The sequence below is a fragment of the Somniosus microcephalus genome, chromosome 12, assembly GCF_052327205.1.
Source record: "Somniosus microcephalus isolate GS21.2 chromosome 12, FLI_Smic_1.0, whole genome shotgun sequence".
NCBI lineage: Eukaryota > Metazoa > Chordata > Chondrichthyes > Squaliformes > Somniosidae > Somniosus > Somniosus microcephalus.
The window spans coordinates 18,216,741-18,235,780 of record NC_140998.1 but is presented as its reverse complement, the minus strand read 5'-3'; the positions used below and the strand labels follow the sequence as shown (position 1 = coordinate 18,235,780).

General features: G+C 47.6%; 1 protein-coding gene across 1 annotated transcript in view; it reads left to right on the top strand.

Annotated features, from left to right (window-relative positions):
- Window positions 1-19,040, top strand: part of tdp1 (tyrosyl-DNA phosphodiesterase 1) — a 192,504-nt gene that overhangs the window by 88,323 nt on the left and 85,141 nt on the right. Inside the window, 1 exon segment of the mRNA XM_086002633.1 lies at window positions 4,110-4,217. Coding sequence (XP_085858759.1) covers window positions 4,110-4,217 — 108 coding nt within the window.

The window sequence follows — 19,040 nt, the reverse complement described above, 5'->3', positions numbered from 1 at the left end:
GGAGTATAAGAGTGAGGAAGTCTTTCTACAATTGTACAGGCCCTTGGTGAGACCACACCTGGAGTACTGGGCACAGTTTTGGTCTCCTTATCTAAGGAAGGATATACTTGCCTTGGAGGCGGTGCAACGAAGGTTCACTAGATTGATCCCTGGGATGAGAGGGTTGTCCTATGATGAGAGATTGTGTAGAATGGGCCGATACTCTCTGGAGTTTAGAAGAAGGAGAGGTGATCTCATTGAAACGTACAAGATTCTGAAGGGGATTGACAGGGTAGATGATGAGAGGCTGCTTCCACTGGCTGGAGTGTCTAGAACTAGGGGGCATAGTCTCAGGATAAGGGGTCGGTCATTTAAGACTGAGATGAGGAATAATTTCTTCACTCAGAGGGTTGTGAATCTTTGGAATTCTGTGCCCCAGAGGGCTGTGAATGCTGAGCCTTTGAGTATATTCAAGGCTGAAATCGATAGGTTTTTGGACTCTAGGGGAATCAAGGGATATGGAGATTGAGCGGGAAAGTGGAGTTGAGGTCGATGATCAGCCATGATCTTATTGAATGGCGGAGCAGGCTCGAGGGGCCGTATGGCCTACTCCTGCTCTTATTTCTTATGTTCTTAAAAAAATGTGCACGTGCGGTATTTTAAATGGCCGTGCAACGCCAGACAAAATTACGGGGAACGTTGATCCCAAGGCGCTTCTCGGGAGCGTCATCAAACAGAATTTGACACCGAGCCACATCAGGAGATATTCGGACAGGCGTCCAAAAGCTTGGTCAAAGAGGAGGGTCTTAAAGGAGGAGGGAGAGTCGGAGAGGTTTAGGGAGGAGAATTCCGGAGCTTGGGGCCCAGACAGCCGAAGTCACGGCCACCAGTGGAGGGGCGAAGGAAATCGGGGATGAGCAAGAGGCCAGAGTTGGATGAACTCGAGAGTTATCAGAGGGTTGTAGGGCTGGAGGAGGTAACAGCGATGGGGAAAGGCCAGACCATGGAGGGGTTTGAACATTAGGATGAGAACCCAGACACTCACGGTGGTCAAGCTCCTTGATCGCAGTGAGTGCCATTGATGTACCCAGTCCTATCCACACCTCATGTCCATGCAGCGTACTTTCCATGCGGATGTCACTGGATGATTCGCCCCCCCGCCCCCCCCCCCGCCGTCACCCGGCCTAATCATAGGAACGTTAGCAGCAGGAGTAGGCCATTCAGCCTCTCTGGCCTGCTCCACCATTTAATTAGGCTTGTATTTCCTTGTGTATTGAAGATTAAGGGGTGATCTAATTGAGGTGTTTAAGATGATTACTCGAGTTGATAAGGTGGATAGAGAGAAACTATTTCCTCCGGTGTGGGAGTCCAGACCATTAAAATTAGAGCCAGGCCGTTCAGGGGTGATCTCAGGAAGCACTTCTTCACACACAGGGGTAGTGGAAATCTGGAACTCTTCCCCCCCCAAAAAGCTGTTGAGGCTGGGGGGGTCAACTGAAAATTTCAAAACTGAATTGATAGATTTTTATTAAGGGATATGGAAACAAGGCGGGTAAATGGAGTTAGGGTACACATCAGCCGTGATCTTTTGAATGGTGGAACAGGCTTGAGGGGCTGAAAGGCCTACGCCTGTTCCTAAGTTCCTCGATCATGGCTGAGCTGTACCTCAACCCCATTTTTCCCCCTTCGCTCCATTACCCTTGATATCCTTACCCAACAAAAGTCAAGAGGCAGTGAGCCCTTGTAGCAGCCCTGCCACCATCGCAGCTGAGATAAACCAATTCTGCACAGTCTGCAGTCGAAGCCCGAGGTGATCCTGGTGCGTACGATGCAGCTACTGACTGGCTTGACCAGCTCAGCCATAGGAAGAACTCTATTTCCAGCCCCACAACCCTCCGAAATCTCTGTCCTCCAATTCTGGCCTCTTGCGCATCCCCCGATTTCCATCGCTCCACCAGCTGCTGAGGCCCCTAAGCTCTGGAATTCTCCTCCCTAAACCTCTCCGTCTATCCGACTCACTTTCCTCCTTTAAGACGCTCCTTAAAACCCACCTCCTTGACCAAGCTTCTGGTCACCTGCCCTAATATTGCCTTCTGTGGCTCGGTGTCAAATCTTGTTTGATAATTGTGCCTGTGAAGCGCCTTGGGACGTTTTACTACGTTAAAGGCGCTATATAAATGCAAGCTGTTTATGAAGAAGCAAAAAGTAACAGATTTCAATTTATTGAACGACTGCTGTAAGTAAAACAAATGGTCTCTGATTTTATACTCTTGTGTAACCTGCTTTTGATAATGAATGTAAGCATGCCGTGGTGATGGAGTGCTGGAGAATCTGAATTACAATTGTAATTATGACTTTTATTTGAATTTGATCCTTGGGGGAAGCGGCTCCAGATATCCACTGCCCTTTGCATGATAAAGTGCTTCCTGATTTCACTCCTAACTTACGTAGAATGTACAGCACAGGAACAGGCCATTCAGCCCAATTGTTCCGTGATGGTGTTTATGCTCCACACGAGTCTCCTCTCCACCCCTCTTCATCTCACCCCATCAGCATAACCTTGTATTCCTTTCTACCTCGTGTGTGACATGAACCTTGTCATTCATGTGGAAATGACTTATGAAGTAATACTGGGCGGCCTGCTGGTGGCGCTGTCCAGGGAGAGTATAAATACTTGGGCATGGGCCCAGCTTGCTCAGGACATTCTTTAACAGGAACTAGTGAAGGACACAACTAGATTTCCATGTTGTAAAACAGTTGATTAAAGCCTTGTTTAACGCTTAGACCAAGTGCCTGGTAGTTTTCTTACGTCAGTGTGTTTATCTAGCTTCCCCTTAAATGCATCTACACTATTCGCCTCAACCACTCCCTGTGGTGGCGAGTTCCACATTCTCACCCCTCTCTGGGTAGAGAGGTTTCTCCCGAATTCCTGGTTTAGGGATGTGTGGGCTGTACAGGCTGAATGGCCTTTCTCGCATTCCATGCTTTCCCGGAAGTTAGAGACCAGGGGTTCATACAACGTCCGTGCCTTTCGGATGAGACGTTAAACCGAGGTCCCCGTCTGCCCTCTCGGGTGGACGTGAAAGATCCCACGGCCACTATTTCGAAGAAGAGCAGGGGGGGGGGGGGGGGGGAGTTCTCCTCGGTGTCCCGGGGCCAATATTTCTCCCTCAATCGACATCACTGAACAAACCAAATTATCTGATCATTGTTGCATTGCAGATTGTGGGATCTTGCTGTGCGCAAATTGGCTGCCGCGTTTCCTACACTAGGGCAGCAACTACACTTCGAAATGTTCTTCATTGACTGTGAAGCGCTTTTGGAGAGCCTGAGGTGGCAAAGGTCGTTCTATAAATGCAAGTTAGGTGGAGAGACTAGAGAAGCTGGGATTGTTCTCCTTAGAACAGAGAAGGTTAAGGGGAGATTTATTAGAGGCGTTCAAAATCATGGAGGGTTTTGATGGAGTAAATAAGGAGAAACTTTTTTCTGTGGCAGCTGGGTCGGTAACCAGGGGACACAGATTTAAGATAATTGGTAAAAGAACTAGAGGGGGAGATGAGAAGCATGTTTTTACAGCGAGTTGATGTGAGTTGGAATGCGCGGCCTTGAAGAGGAAGAGGAAGCCAATTCAATAGTAACTTTCAAAGTGGAATCGGGTTGTATACTTAAAAAGGAAAAAATTTGCAGGGCTACGGGGAAAGAGCAGGGGAGTGGGACTAACGACAGAAAATGCTGGAAACACTCAGCAGGCCAGGCAGCATCCGTGGAGAGAGAGAAACAGAGTTAACGTTTCAGATCTGTGACCCTCCGTCAGAACTGGAAAAAGTTTCTCTCTCCACGGACGCTGCCTGACCTGAGTGTTTCCAGCATTTTCTGTTGTTATTTCAGATTTCCAGCATCTGCAGTATTTTGCTATTGTATTTGCGGGGAGTGGCACTACTGGGCTAGCTCTGCCAAAGAGCCAGCACCGGCACGATGGGCCGCACAAAACACTCGAGCTTTGCGGTTTATATGATTAAATCTCTGCGCTAAGTCCGAGGCTCCGTCACTCGCTCACAGCCGTCACTAATTCAAACACTTCAGGAGGGCAGAGATTGACCTTTCTTTTTCCGCCCATGTGTTTTCCTCAGCAAGTGGTCCGCGGAGGTCACGGATCGAAGCCGCGCCATGCCCCACATCAAGACGTACATGAGGGCTTCGCCAGACTTTGGAGAGCTCGCGTGGTTTGTAGTCACAAGGTGAGAGGCGTTTCTGGTCTACCTCGACAGAAGATGGTCGGACGTTATTACTCCTGCTCCCGTTCGCGATATTTGTGTCAGCCAGCGGCTCATTGGGTAGCACTCTCGCCTCTGAGTCAGAAGGCCGCGGGTTCACTCCAGAGAGTTGAGCACAAAAAATCCAAGCTGACACTCCCAGTGCAGTGCTGAGGGAGTGCGGCACTGCCGGAGGTGCCGTCTTTTGGATGAGGCGTTAAACCGAGGCCCCGTCTGCTCGCTCAGGTGGAGGTAAAAGATCCCAGGGCACTAAGAGCAGGGGGAGTCCTCCCCGGTGTCCTGACCAATATTTATCCCTCAACCAGCATCTCTTATAAAAAATTAAAAAAAAAACATTATCTGGTCATTATCACATTTTTTTTTCGGGAGCTTGCTGTGCGCAAAATTGGCTGCTGCCTTTCCTACATTACAACAGTGACTTCAGAAAGTACCTCATTGGCTGTAAAGCGCTTTAGAACGTCGTGAGGTTCGTGAAAGCACTATAGACTTGCAGGTCTTTCTTTATTTGCTTAAACCATTTCAAGGTGACGGTGGTTGCCTTGACAAATCGCCCTCCCGCCCAGTAATATTTTACCCCTTTCTCTTGCTGAGTTATGCTGCAGCAAGGTTCTATTGATGCTTCAATCTTTGCTTCCCTGCCCCCCCCCCCCCCCCCATAACATGTCCTCTACTTAACCACGTCCAAATGCCCATTCTTTGTGCATGAAGATAAACACTGAATACTAGCAGGCTTTTTGCCTGAGAGAGGGCAGAGAGCAAATCCAAGCTCCAATCTTTCCTTACCCAACATCCGTCTACCTGCACTGAGTAGCGGTCAGGAGCAGGCAGCCTTGGCGCCTCGGTAAGAATCAGAACCAAGCTTGTCCGTGATGCCCGCCGCGGTCGAACAGCCTGCCAGGCTTTGGCATCCAGGCTCACGTAGGATGAGCGGCCACCTTGTCCAACACCAGTGGCAGAAGGATCAAAACTCCACCACCATCAAAACAGGAAGAGCGAGACACAAAGAGTAAAGAAAGGATGGTGAGTGCGATGGAGAAACACTGACCTTGTCACGTGCTCCATGTGAATGAAAGAAAGACTTGCATTTCTATAACGACTTTCACAACCTCAGGACGCCCCAGCATGCTTTACAATCAATGATCTACTTTTGAAGTGGAGTCACTGTTGTAATGTGGGAAACGCGGCAGCCAATTTGCGCACAGCAAGCTCCCACAAACTGCAATGTGTTAATGACTAGATAATCTGTTTTTAGCGATGTTGGTTGAGGGATAAATATTGGCCCAGGACACCGGGGAGAACTCCCCTGCGCTTCTCTTCGAAATAGTGCCATGGGATCTTTTACGTCCACCTGACAGAACAGACGGGACCTCGGTTTAACATCTTATCCGAAAGACGGCACCTCCGACAGTGCAGCACTCCCTCAGCACCGCACTGGAGTATCAGCCTAGATTTTTGTGCTCGAGTCTCTGAAGTGGGACTTGAACCACTCTGACTCCGAGGCGAGAGAGTTACCCACTGAGCCACAGTTAACACTAATGTAAAATGCTCAATGCCGATCGCTCCCTGAGTGCATGATTCAATTGCTGAGAAAATACTCCTGCATTTGCCTGCCTCTGTGTTCCAGTACGGCTCAATTGCTTGTTTTGTCCTCATCTCACTGGAAACGATGGATTATTATCTGAGATGCTGTGTTGTATCATTGAATTCAGTACTCATGGTGTGACTTGTGGATTGGGACAATATTGGAACCAATTGCAGTCTGTTTGACATCTACATAACAGCTCTTTTCTTGCAGGCGTGTGTTATAAATATAACTGACATATCTATCGGGAAAGACTGAACAGGCTGGGGCTCTTTCCTCTAGAAAAGAGAAGGCTGAGGGAGTGCCCTCATCGAGGTCTTTACAATTATGAAAGGGTTCGATAGGGTAGACGTAGAGAAGATCTTTCCACTTGTGGGAGAGACCAAAATTAGGGGCCATCAATCTAAGATTGTCACTAGTAAATCCAATAGGGAATTCAGGAGAAACTTCTTTACCCAGAGAGCGGTTAGAATGTGGAACTCGCTCCCACAGGGAGTGGTTGAGGTGAATAGTACGGATGCACTTAAGGGGAAGCTAGATAAACACATGAGGGAGAAAGGAATAGAAGTTTACGCTGATAGGGTTAGACAGAGTGGAGTGGGAGGAGGCTCGCGTGGAGCATAAACACCAGCACTGACCAGTTGGGTCGAATGGCCTGTTTCTGTGCTGTAAATTCGATGTAATTCGACGTAACTGGTTCACTCACGACCTTCATGGAAGCTAACCCTCCGTGCCTGTCGGTTTGGCCTACATGTCATGTAGGTAGATGTGAGTCAAGTTCACACTAAAGGGTTAAATTATGAGGACAGGTTGCATAGACTAGACTTGTATTCCCTCGAGAGTAGAAGATTAGCGGATAATCTAATTGAGGTGTTTAAGATGATTAAAGGATTAGAAATTGTAGATAGAGATAAAGTATTTCTTCTGGTGTGGGGAGTCATAGAAACATAGAAGATAGGAGCAGGAGAAGGCCATTTGGCCCCTCGAGCCTGCTCTGCCATTTAATGAGATCATGGCTGATCATCCAAATTCAGTACCCTGTCCCTGCTTTCTCCCCATATCCCTTGATCCCTTTAGCCTTAAGAAATATATCTATCTAACTCCTTCTTGAATATATTTAATGAATTGGCCTCAACTGCCTTTTGTGGTAGAGAATTCCACAGGTTCACCACTCTCTGGGTGAAGAAATTCCTCCCCATCTTTGTCCTAAAAGGCTTACCTCTTATCTTTAGACTGTGTCCCCTGGTTCTGGACTCCCCGGCCATCGGGAACATCCTCCCTGCATCTAGTCTGTCTAGTCCTGTTAGAATTTTATAAGTTTCAATGAGATCCCCTCTCATTCGTCTAAACTCCAGCGAGCATAAGCCCAGTCGACCCAATCTCTCTTCATCCATCATTCCTGCCATCCCAGGTATCAGTCTGGTGAATCTTCATTGCACTCCTTCCATGGCAAGAACATCCTTCCTCAGATAAGGCGACCAAAACTGCACACAATACTCAAGGTGTGGTCTCACCAAGGCCCTGTACAACTGCAGCAAATGTAAGAAATCACACAACACCCAGGTTATAGTCCAACAACTTTATTTGAAATCACAAGCTTTCGGAGCGCTGCTCCTTCGTCAGGTGACATCCTTGCTCCTGTACTCGAATCCTCTCGCTATGAAGGCCAACATACCATTTACCTTCTTAACCGCCTGCTGCACCTACATGCTTACCTTCAGCGACTGGTGCACAAGGACACCCAGGTCTCATTGCACTTCCCCTTTTCCCAATCTATTGCCGTTCAGATAATAATCTGCCTTCCTGTTTTTGCCACCATGAGTCCAGAACAAGGAGGCATACCTTAAAATTAGAGCTAGGCTGTTCAGCGATGATGTCAGGAAGCACTTCTTCACACAAAGGATGGTGGAAATCTGGAACTCTCTTCCCTCCCCCAAAGTGCTGTTGAGGCTTGGAGTCAATTGAAAATTTCAAAACTGAGATTGGTTGGTTTTTGTTGGGCAAGGGTGTTGAGGGTTAAGGATCCAATGCGGGTAAATGGAGAGATTTTTTTAAAATTCCTTCACGGGATGTGGGCGTCGCTGGCAAGGCTAGCATTTATTGCCCATCCCTAATTGCCCTTGAGAAGGTGGTGATGAGCCGCCGCTCTGAACCACTGCAGCCCCCATGTGGTGAAGTTAAGATACAGATCAGCCATGATCTAATTGAATGGCGGGACAGGCTTGAGGAGCTGAATGGCCCACTCCTGTTGCTATGGCTGATTGATAATGCCCTGTGAAGTAGCCCAGCAAGCCCCGCTGTTGTACAAATAATCAGCACAAGGCAGCAAAGGTTCCTGAGAAGGTTGTGAGTGAGCTGCGTGTATGATGGAATGGGGAGGGGCGGACGATTCTGTACTTCTGTTATGATGAAATCTCTTGAGTGTTGATGAGGTCGTGAGCACTTGTTTTGTTCTTACCTCTTTGCATTATTGACATGTTGAAGAAAATGAGACATTTCTTAGGTTGGAGGTGAGAAGCTTCATAAACACCCATCGTTTCTGATTGCCTGGAGTTGAGGCTGATTTCATTCAGTGTGTAGAAGATCAGAAGAATTTAGAGAGAATTATAATTCAGTGCTCAAAAACTGGTCAACGCTTTCTACACTCTCGCTCCCTTATCCAAAAGAAAAAGGGACAACAATGTTATTGCCAAGTCTTAGCTACACAGAGGGCACACAAGCCCCATGACAGCGCACCGTGTAAAGGCCTTTGCGGCAGTGTTCCCTCTAATTTTAAATAACAACAGAAAACGCTGGAAAAACTCAGCAAGCCAGGCAGCATCCGTGGAGAGAGAAACAGAGTTAACGTTTCATGTCTGGGACCCTTCATCATTACTTCATATTCAACAGTGACAGTAGGACAAAGGGTCACAAATTCACATGAGTGAAAGACAAAAATTTATAAAGCAAAAGAGTGACAACACATGGAATGGACTTCCAGATAGAGGAGTGGAGGCAAACACTTCAAGACAATAACAACTTACATTTATATAGTACAGGAAACTCTTTGGTATCCAGCACCGACGGGACTGGCGTGGTGTCGGTTTATCAAAAAGTCTGGATTACAGAGCGGTATAGCTAAAAGGTACGAGAGCTCCATACACAGCAACAAATCCAGGCTTCCCTGTTGCTTAGCAACATGTGCAGGAACTCCGGCCACAGACCAAGCGTCCCTGTTGCTTAGCAACAAGTGTAGGAGCCCCAGTTACACAGCCACAGATCCAGGAACTGACACTAATATGAAGTAAAACTTACCTGAACCTACTCCTGAATTTTGCCGGTTAACAGAGATTTCCGGTTAATTTAGGTGCCGGTAAATCGAGAGTTTCCTGTAAAATGTCCCATGGCACTCCACAAGAGTTTGTTTTGTTTGGCCCTGTAGGCCACTCAAAACACCGCGCATGGGCGGTTTCCGTATTGAAAAGCCGGCAGCGTGGGTTCCCTGGAGCGCTGTGCGGTCGCGCAGCTTAGAGAACTTTGCTTTGCAGTTGTAGTTATTTTGTGGAAAGGATCTTGTTTTCTGTTTGCTACGCTGAAATGGAAAAGGGACCGCCGGGGGATCTTTTAATTTTGATCGACAGAGTAAAATTTTACTGATTGCGGTGATTTTGTTTCAGGTAGATCTTTGAACAGAGAATGGGCATTTTTTTCGTTCACAAGATCAGCAGAGTTGAGGACAGCCATTTGGCCCGCCTCGCCCCATCTATCCAGAAAGACCTTGCAGTACCCCAGCCTGCCCCATTCACAGCACCCCACTGTGTCTTGAGCTTACTCAATACTTGGCTGCCCGTGTCCTAACTCGCACCAAGTCCCGTTCGCCCATCACCCCCTGTGCTCGCTGACCTACATTGATTCCCGGTCCGGCAGTGCCTCGATTTTAAAATTCTCATCCATGTTTTAAAATCCCTCCGCCCCCTCCCCCTCCCTATTTCTGTAACCTCCCTCAGCCCTACAACCCTCTGAGATTATTGCGTTCCTCCAATTCTTGCCTCTTGCTAATCTGTGATTTTCATTGCTCCACCATTGGTGGCCGTGTCTTCAGCTGCCCGAGCCCTAAGCTCTGGAATTTCCTCCCTAAACCTCTCCGCCTCTGTCTCCTTGAAGACGCTCCTTAAAAGTCTATGACCAAGCTTTTGGCCACGTGTCCTAATGGCCCAGAAATTCCAGAACGGGGCTTGCAGCGCGTGCAAGCCCCGTATTTGCACTTGCCCCGCGCTCGTGCCGATCAGCTTCTGGGATGCCTGAACTTGCAGAAATAGAAAGCACATTCCCGGGCAGCGTATGACGTCACGCCGCCCAGGAGTGCAGCCAGCGCGAAGCCAGGAGCGTGCAGTGTAAGTGAGACACGCCCCTTGAGGTCTCAGTTTCACTGGACACGCCCCCAATGTTTCTGTCAAGCTGCTAAGGATTTTTACATGCAAAGCAGCAGTTTAAATAGGTTTTTGGAAGTTTTTTGAAGATTTTGGTAACTTTTATAAACTTTTTAAAATGTTTACATTATTTTGAGTAATCTGAAGTAGTTTTAAAGAGAATTAAAGCAATTTAAAGACTTTTAAAAGCCCTAAAAGAATTTTTAAAATTCCATTTATTTATTTAGCAATGTCGTCGTCATACGTGTCTTCACACTGTTCCCTTTGGGGAACTGTATGAAGTGGTGGAAGGATTTATGGCCATAATTAACGCTCATTCCGTGACCGTAACCATCTTTGAACCAGCCATTAGGGCGGTTAGTCCTATGGCGGGAGGGTTTTACGGGCTCCCACAAGCTATACAAGGAGGGGGAGCCACCCACACCCACGGACGCAAATATCCCACTGGATGTCAACCCAGAATTTAGAGCCGGAGCTCCGACTCCACTTGCCGGGACTGTCTGGAGCGGGGTTCGAAACCCTACCCTGATCTGGCCCAGCGGCGGGGATCCTACCGCTATGACAAAGGCCCAATCCAATTAGCAACGTGAAATGGCAGCATAGGGCTCCAGTCACGGGGAGGGAAAAGGCGCAGGAAACGTATGGGTGTCACCTTTTGTGCGGAGTGGGCCTTTTGCGTAGCAGTAAGCATCCCCGCCGCTGGGCCAGAAGGAGTAGGGTTTTGAACCCCACTCCAGACAGTCCCGGCAAGTGGAGTCGGAGCTCCAACTTTAAATTCTGGGTGGACATCCAGCGGGATGCTTGCGTCCGTGGGTGTTGGTGGCCCCCCCCCCTCAGATGGGTTGTGGGAGCCCGTAAAACCCGCCCGCCATAGGACTAACCACCCTAATGGCTGGTTCAAAGATGGTTACGGTCACGGAATGAGCGTTAATCACGGCCATAAATCCTTCCACCACTTCATACAGTTCCCCAAAGGGAACAGTGTGAGGATACGTACGATGATGACCTCTTGCGCAATGCACCTCCTTGGACCCTCAGTCGCAGATGCGAGGGGGCAAGTTGTGCAATTGTTAAATTTTTTATTTTATTGACATGTAAAATGTTGGCCCAGTAATTCCCTTCCAAATGCGCTAGTACGGTCGGGGTACTTACGCATCTGGCCGGATGAAATGCCGGTTTTCAGCATGCACAGTGCATGTGGGGAAAACCGGCATTTCCTGTCCTCTGAACGAAGGGGTTCAGAGGCAGAACGCGTGCGACTGCACAGGCAGCGCGTGCGCAGTATAATTCGCCGCTTTCATTAATGCTTTCAGTGAGGTCCAGTCATTACAACTTACACATGAAAAAAGCATGGGTACAGTTGCTCCAGAGGCTGCGGAGGAAGATATTTCTTATCGTGGAGCTTCTGAAAGTATGTATGTCTGTATATATTCCTTTGCGTGTTATGTATATATTCCTTTACTTATGTGTATGAATGTATTATTTAATTATGACTTTCAGAGAAAGTAACTTATTGGAAAATCATAATTAAAAATATACATTCATACACATTAGTAAAGGAATATAAAACATACATACATATACGTAAAGGAATATATGTGGACATACATACATAACTCATTCTCACATTCCATTCACACAGCCACAATTGCTCCTTCTACCTACCGTTCTGAAAACCCGTTTAAAAAAAAAAAAAAAATTAAAGTTTAAAACTTAGTTAAAATTTCTTAAAATAACTTCCCTCCCTTTCCCAAACCTAAATATTGCATTTCATAAGCTCCTCCATAAAATATATCTCCTTCCCCAGCCAATGAACAACTTTACACTTGCTTTTTTCAAGTGCAAGTTCTAGGGACTTACCCTCACTGAATCCATCAGTGAAATCTACAAAGTTCACTGCGCAAGCACTGCCTGTGCAGTCGCACGCGCTGTGAATAGACCTCGGGTCTGGAAATGCCGGTGTTCCCCGCATGCGCTGTTCCTGCTGAACGCCGGCATTTCCAACGGCCAGATGCGTGAGTAACCCGACTGTACTCACGCTTCTGGCCTGGAATTTCTGGCCCATTATCTCCATCGGTGGCTCGGTGTCAAATTTTGTTTGATAACTCTCTCTTGTGAAGTGCCATGGGATATTTTACTATATAAATGTAAGTTGTTGTTGTCTTGAAGTGTTTGCCTCCACTCCTCTATCTGGAAGTCCATTCTATGTGTTGTCACTCTTTTGCCTTATAAATTTTTGTCTTTCACTCATGTGAATTTGTGACCCTTTGTCCGACTGTCACTGTTGAATATGAAGTAATGTTCTAGATTTACTTTTTCCGTATCATTTATTAATATACATACCTTTCTGAGGGACGCCTTGGTTGCCTCCTTTCAAGACTGAAAAGTTCATGTTTCTCTGTTCTTTCTTTTATCACTCAGTCTTCTGAAGCTAAAAAGAAAGAGACTTGCATTTAAATCGCCTCAGGACGCCCCAAAGCGCTTTACAGCCAATCGAGTACTTTTGAAGTGGAGTCACTGTTGTAATGTAGGAAACACGGCAGCACAGCCAGCTCCCACAAGCAGCAACGTGATAATGACCAGATAATCTGTTTTAGTGATGTTGATTGAGGGATAAATATTGGCCCAGGACACCGGGGAGAACTCCCCCTGCTCTTCTTCGATATAGTGCCCGTGGGGATCTTTTGTGTCCACCTGAGAGGGCGGACACAAAAGGTTATCTTATCTGGCTCCATAACCGTTGGATTTTATGTGCCCCGTGTTTAGTGCTGAGCTCCTCCAACAATTGCTGTGGCAGAGAGTATTTGATTTATGCGGATCGTATTTAAAGTAAAAATCTGCCCGTGTAAGAAACACACAGCGACATCTAAAAGCAGGACTGTTGAAGCACGAGCCTTAGATTTTTTTGTCCCCAGCTGATGGGGAAAGGAAAGCCCGCATTCATATTCCTTGGGCTCCTCAGTACTCCTTTATTATTCCCCCCCCCCACCTCCTTTCAACCAGTCGCTGCAATTTGAGCGCAGCGTGCCACTGAGAAAGAAGCTGGGGGGGTAGATGTTGAATCGCTGAGTCCCAATGCAAATCTAATCAAAAGCACCGTGCTCGCCGTTCAAGCAGATGCTCGAAGCAGTGGGAAGCGAAATGAGGTTGCCGAGAGGGACAGCTGAATGTTCCAACTCTCCTACACGCTCATTTACTGCTTGTTGAGATTGAATTTCAATCACAACCATCAGTGTGTGAACGTGCGTGTGTGCATGCACCATTTATCTGACAGCCCTATAGAAATATAGAAGATAGGATCAGGAGTAGGCCATTCGGCCCCTCGAGCCCACTCCGCCATTTAATGAGATCATGGCTGATCATCCAAATTCAGTACCCTGTCCCTGCTTTCTCCCCATATCCCTTGATCCCTTTAGCCTTAAGAAATATATCTAACTCCTTCTTGAGTATATTTAATGAACTGGCCTCCACCGCCCTCTGTGGTAGAGAATTCCACAGGTTCACCACTCTCTGGGTGAAGAAATTCCTCCTCATCTCTGTCCTAAATGGATTACCCCTTATCCTTAGACTGTGACCCTTGGTTCTGGACTCCCCCGCCATCGGGAACATCCTTCCTGCATCTAGTCTGTCTAGTCCTGTTAGAATTTTATAAGTTTCAATGAGATCCCCTCTCATTTTTCTAAACTCCAGCGAATATAAGCCCAATCGACCCACTCTCCTCATACGTCATTCCTGCCATCCCAGGTATCAGTCTGGTGAATCTTCGCTGCACTCCCTCCATGGCAAGAACATCCTTCCTCAGATAAGGCGACCAAAACTGCACACAATACTCAAGGTGTGGTCTCACCAAGGCCCTGTACAACTGCAGCAAGACATCCTTGCTCCTGTACTCGCATCCTCTTGCTATGAAGGCCAACATACCATTTGCCTTCTTAACCGCCTGCTGCACCTGCATGATCCCTTTAGCCTTAAGAAATATATCTAACTCCTTCTTGAATATATTTAATTAATGAATTGGCCTCAGCTGCCTTGTGTGGTAGAGAATTCCACAGGTTCACCACTCTCTGGGTGAAGAAATTCCTCTTCATCTCAGTCCTAAATGGCTTACCCATATATCCTTAGATCTCGGGGACTGCAGCTAAATTCATAGCAATCAATGCTATAAAGGTTTATATTAGTCTGAAATCAAAGGTAATTTGATTCTCATTGAAAAATGTTTGGTTTTATTTAAATGCAACGCCCACAACATTCCGCTCTTTTTCTACTTATCGCCTGTACGGATTTTTTGCGAATCCATTCCCCTTTGTACGGAATTTCTCCTGTTCCAATTTCCAGTCATTTCGATCCCAATATCGGCGGGCTGTCGGAGTCAGATAAGGAGTCCCACTCTAGGTGATGTGTTTTTCCAGATGGTACGAGGAGCGATTGTGCAACGCTGGCGAATCCCATTGGCCCCACAGCAGGCCTACATTTGGGAAGGGACATCTGGACCATTGGAAATGCTTGGCAGAGGGCAGGAGGGTCAGTTCCAACTGGAGTGAAGCGTTTTCTTACAAAGGGAATGGGGAGGGAAAAAATAGAAAGACTTGCATTTCAAAGAAAGACACTGTTCGCAACCTTGGTCTCATATTTGACCCCGAAATGAGCTTCCGACCACATATCCACAGCATAACTAAGACCGCCTACTTCCACCTCCTGTAACATCGCCCGTCTCCGCCCTTGCCTCAGCTCATCTGCTGCTGAAACCCTCATCCATGCCTTTGTTACCTCTAGACTTGACTATCCCAACACACTCCTGGCTGGCCTCCCACATTCTTCCCTATGTAAACTTGAGGTCATCCAAAACTCGGCTGTCCGTGTCCTAACTCGCACCAAGTCCCGTTCGCCCATCACCCCTTGTGCTCGGTGACCTACATTGGCTCCCGGTTAAACAGCGCCTTGGTTTCAAAATTCTCATCCTTGTTTTCAAATCCCTCCATGGCCTCGCCCCTTCCTATCTCTGTAATCTCCTTCAGCCCCACAACACCCCCCGAGATATCTGCACTCCTCCAATTCTGCCCTCTTGAGCATCCCTGATTATAATCGCTCAACCTTTGGTGGCCGTGCCTTCTGTTGCCTGGGCCCCAAGCTCTGGAATTCTCCGCCTAAACCTCTCCGCCTCGCTACCTCTCTTTCCTCCTTTAAGACGCTCCTTAAAACCTACCTCTTTGACCAAGCTTTTGGTCACCTGCCCTAATTTCTCCTTCTGTGGCTCGGTGTCAAATTTTTTGTCTTATAATACTCCTGTGCAGCGCCTTGGGACGTTTTACTACGTTAAAGGCGCTATATAAATACAAGTTGTTGTTGTTGTAGCGAGGGAAAAGTTATTTTTGTTGCGAGTTGTGAGAAGCTCCCCGGACCGAGTTATATCCGAGCGCCAGGCCTAGGTTCTTGAGTTAACTTGGACTGCACATCAAGTCAGGGCAGATCTCCGTGAGGGCCGGAACCCTTGACTTGCTTCATCCAAGATGAGGCATCTTAAATTGATTTGTTTTCTCGAATGGATTTTGTTAAACTGGACTGAAAAACCGATGGGGCGTTGAGCACTTCACTGCTACCTTGCCTGCTGGATTCAATCTTGCTTCTGTAGAAATTTACATCTCGCAATTAAAATGAGTGGCAGCTTAGCCTGCAATGTATGGTCTATGAGGGTGGTGTTTTTCCATCTAGTGGAGAGATCAGGAGTTTCACAATTGGGCGACCTGTATCGTTTAAAGGCAATCTAAGCATAGATTACTCACCCTGAAACTTAGGGCTGGATTTTCATTGAGGAGTTGGGTAGGAGGCGGGACTACAACTTTCGGGGTTGTAGCCCTGCCTCCATCGAGTTCTAGCCAACCCACGCGACTTTGACTTGATTGACCTTGTTGAGCCCACCCAGCGGGCTCAGCAGGCCAATTAAGGGCCACCCGGCAACAGGTGACGTCACAGATTGATATTTCATCTGTCAAGACCTTTTGACAGGTGAAATATCAGCGTTCGACAGCTGTTTGAAGCTGTCAAACACTGATAATCTGTACGCCAAGTTAATTCCTTCCCCAGAAAGCTGAATGCTGCAATTTTTGACAGATCGCGGCCATTCTGCTTTCTGTGCCGGTGAGATGAGGGACTCCCGAGACCTGAAGGAAGGAAGGCTGTAAAGGTAAGTAAAACTTCTTTAAACACTTTACACACACCAAACACACTTATTTCTGCACTCATGCACCCATCACTCACCTGGACACCGGACATCTCGACCCCTCCAAGCCCTTCATCCCGACGGCCCACCTCGCTAACTTGCCGTGGTTTGGAGCCGTCGGGAATCCCACATTTCACCAATGAAAATAGAGATTAGGCTAAAAACTGCCTGTTAACTATCTGTTAACTATCTGTTAACAGGCAGTTAATTGGCACTAATCCCCTTCCCGCCTCGGGGAGGCGGGTCCCAGTGCGGGTAGGGTACCTGCCTCCTTTGAAACTGGCATGGAGGCGGGTTGGGGCGGGATGGGTTCGTGCCCCCCCCCCCCCGATTTCGGGATTTTAACCCCCCACACGCCTCCAATCCCGCCTCCACGGCCCAATGAAAATCCTGCCCTTAGTGTCATATGTACAGCAGTAAAGTGAAATGTTAAGTAGGAGGCAGTTGCCTTTCACAGCTGTTGTCATTGCAGGAATTGTGGGTTCTTCTAGATGAGGACTATCCAAGCGTTGTGTCTTTGTGGGCTGTGAAGGTGTGTGCGCTGGAGACTTGAAGGGCACCATGTTTAAATCCACGTTCCCATTAATTTGCATATATTCAAAATATGAATGCTACAGTTCCGCTTTATCCACCAATGAAGCGCTAGAACTAAGTACTGCCCTTTTCAAACCTCATCGAAACTCAAAGCGGGACATGCCTGCATGCAGGAAATATAAATGCGAATAGAACATGAGTTTCCTGGACCGAGCGGGCCATCTTGCCAGAGCTCACGGGCTGGATACAGCCCACTGTTTGGACATCCCTGTTCTAGAGGAATGAGCTAGGATGGGCCAACTAGCCCACCTCATCGCTATTTATGTTGTGAAGGGTGTAGCTGTCAAAGCACAAATGAGGAAGAACCAGGCTTATTGCGGCATAGCTGCGAGGGTGATCATTGGAACGCTGGAATCGCGAGACAACAAAAAGGCCAAGAGCCCATTTAGTTCGCCTTCTGCCATCCTGGCCGTTACACGATGCAACGATAATCCGAGTGATCAGCCTCTCATCAGTCTACAACAGACTCAGATGTGAGGCGAGGAAAACCCCCAGTGGTGGAGAGCTTTGGGAATAAATTGGCACAGCAGGCAGTGAAAACCAGTTTTCTAACCAATCAGCAGGGGTGACTCATTTGGCTGTAAACAAACAAACAGTATGAAAAGACCATTGCTACTGCGAGCAAGCACTGAGTGCGAGGTCACCAGAGAGTGCTCTGAGTTTGGGTAAGTGAGAGTTAGGGCAAGTGGGGTGTTAGGTGCTCTTTTCAAACTTTAACTCTGTGGGGTGCAGTTAATAAGGCCTTTCTGGTGCAGAGTGACTGTTGGTGAACCATTTAACTGGTGTAATTAGAGGGATTGATTTAATTTAAATCCAATAAATTAAAGGGGATACTAGCATCTATAATCGGGCAGAGGGTGTCCATAACTAACAATAAAAAATTTAATTAATTACATAGAATGGAGCAGGTGATGTGTTACTGTTGCGAGATGTGGGAGCTGGTGAACCCCATTGAGGCTCACGGTGATTACGTCTGTGACAAGTGTCTGCTGCTACAGGAACTCCAGCTCCGTGTTGATGAGCTGGAGCCTGAGCTTCAGACACTGCGACACATCAGGGAGGGGGAGAAGTACCTGGACTCTGTGTATCAGGAGGTGATCACACCTATGAAGTTAAGTAATTCAGATGTAGCCCATGGTCAGGGACAGGACGGTGTGACTACGAGTGAGGCAGGTACGGGGATCCAGGAGGTAGAGCTGGAGGAGCCGCAGCCCTTGCTCTTGACCAACAGGTTCGAGGTTCTTACTCCCTGTGGGGACGGGAGCAGGGACTGCAGGGAGGATGAGCAACCTGGCCACAGCACCGTGGAACGGGGGGCCATTCAAGAGGGGGGAGTAAATAGAAATGTTGTAGTGGTTGGGGTAGTATTATTAGGGGGATAGATAGAGTTCTCTGCAGCCGAGAGCGAGAGTCCCGAAGGCTGTGTTGCCTACCCGGTGCCAGGGTTAAGGACATCTCCTCTGGGCTGGAAAGAAACTTGCAGTGGGAGGGGGTGGATCCAGTTGTCGTGGTCCATGTTGGTACAAACGACGTAGATAGGACTAAGAAGCCGGTTCTGTTAAAGGAGTATGAGCAGCTAGGGGTCAAATTAAAAAAACAGAACCTCAAGGGTAATATTATTACCTGAGCCACGAGCAAATTTGGCTAGGACAAATAAAATTAGAGAGCTAAATGCGTGGCTCAAAGACTGGTGTGGGAGAAATGGGTTTTGCTTCCTGGGACACTGGCACCAGTACTGGGGCAGGAGGGAGCTGTTCCGTTGGGATGGGCTTCACTTGGCCAGTGCTGGGACTAGAGTCCTGGTGGATCATATAACTAGGGCTGTAGAGAGGGCTTTAAACTAACTAGTGGGGGGGAGGTTCCTAGAGAGCAAATAATAAAAATGACAACAGAGAAGGTCATAGACTTAGGTAGCAGTGGGGAAATTAAAAACCAGAGCGTGTCGGGAAGGGGCAGAAGGTATGGAGTAAAAGGTAAAGTAATAA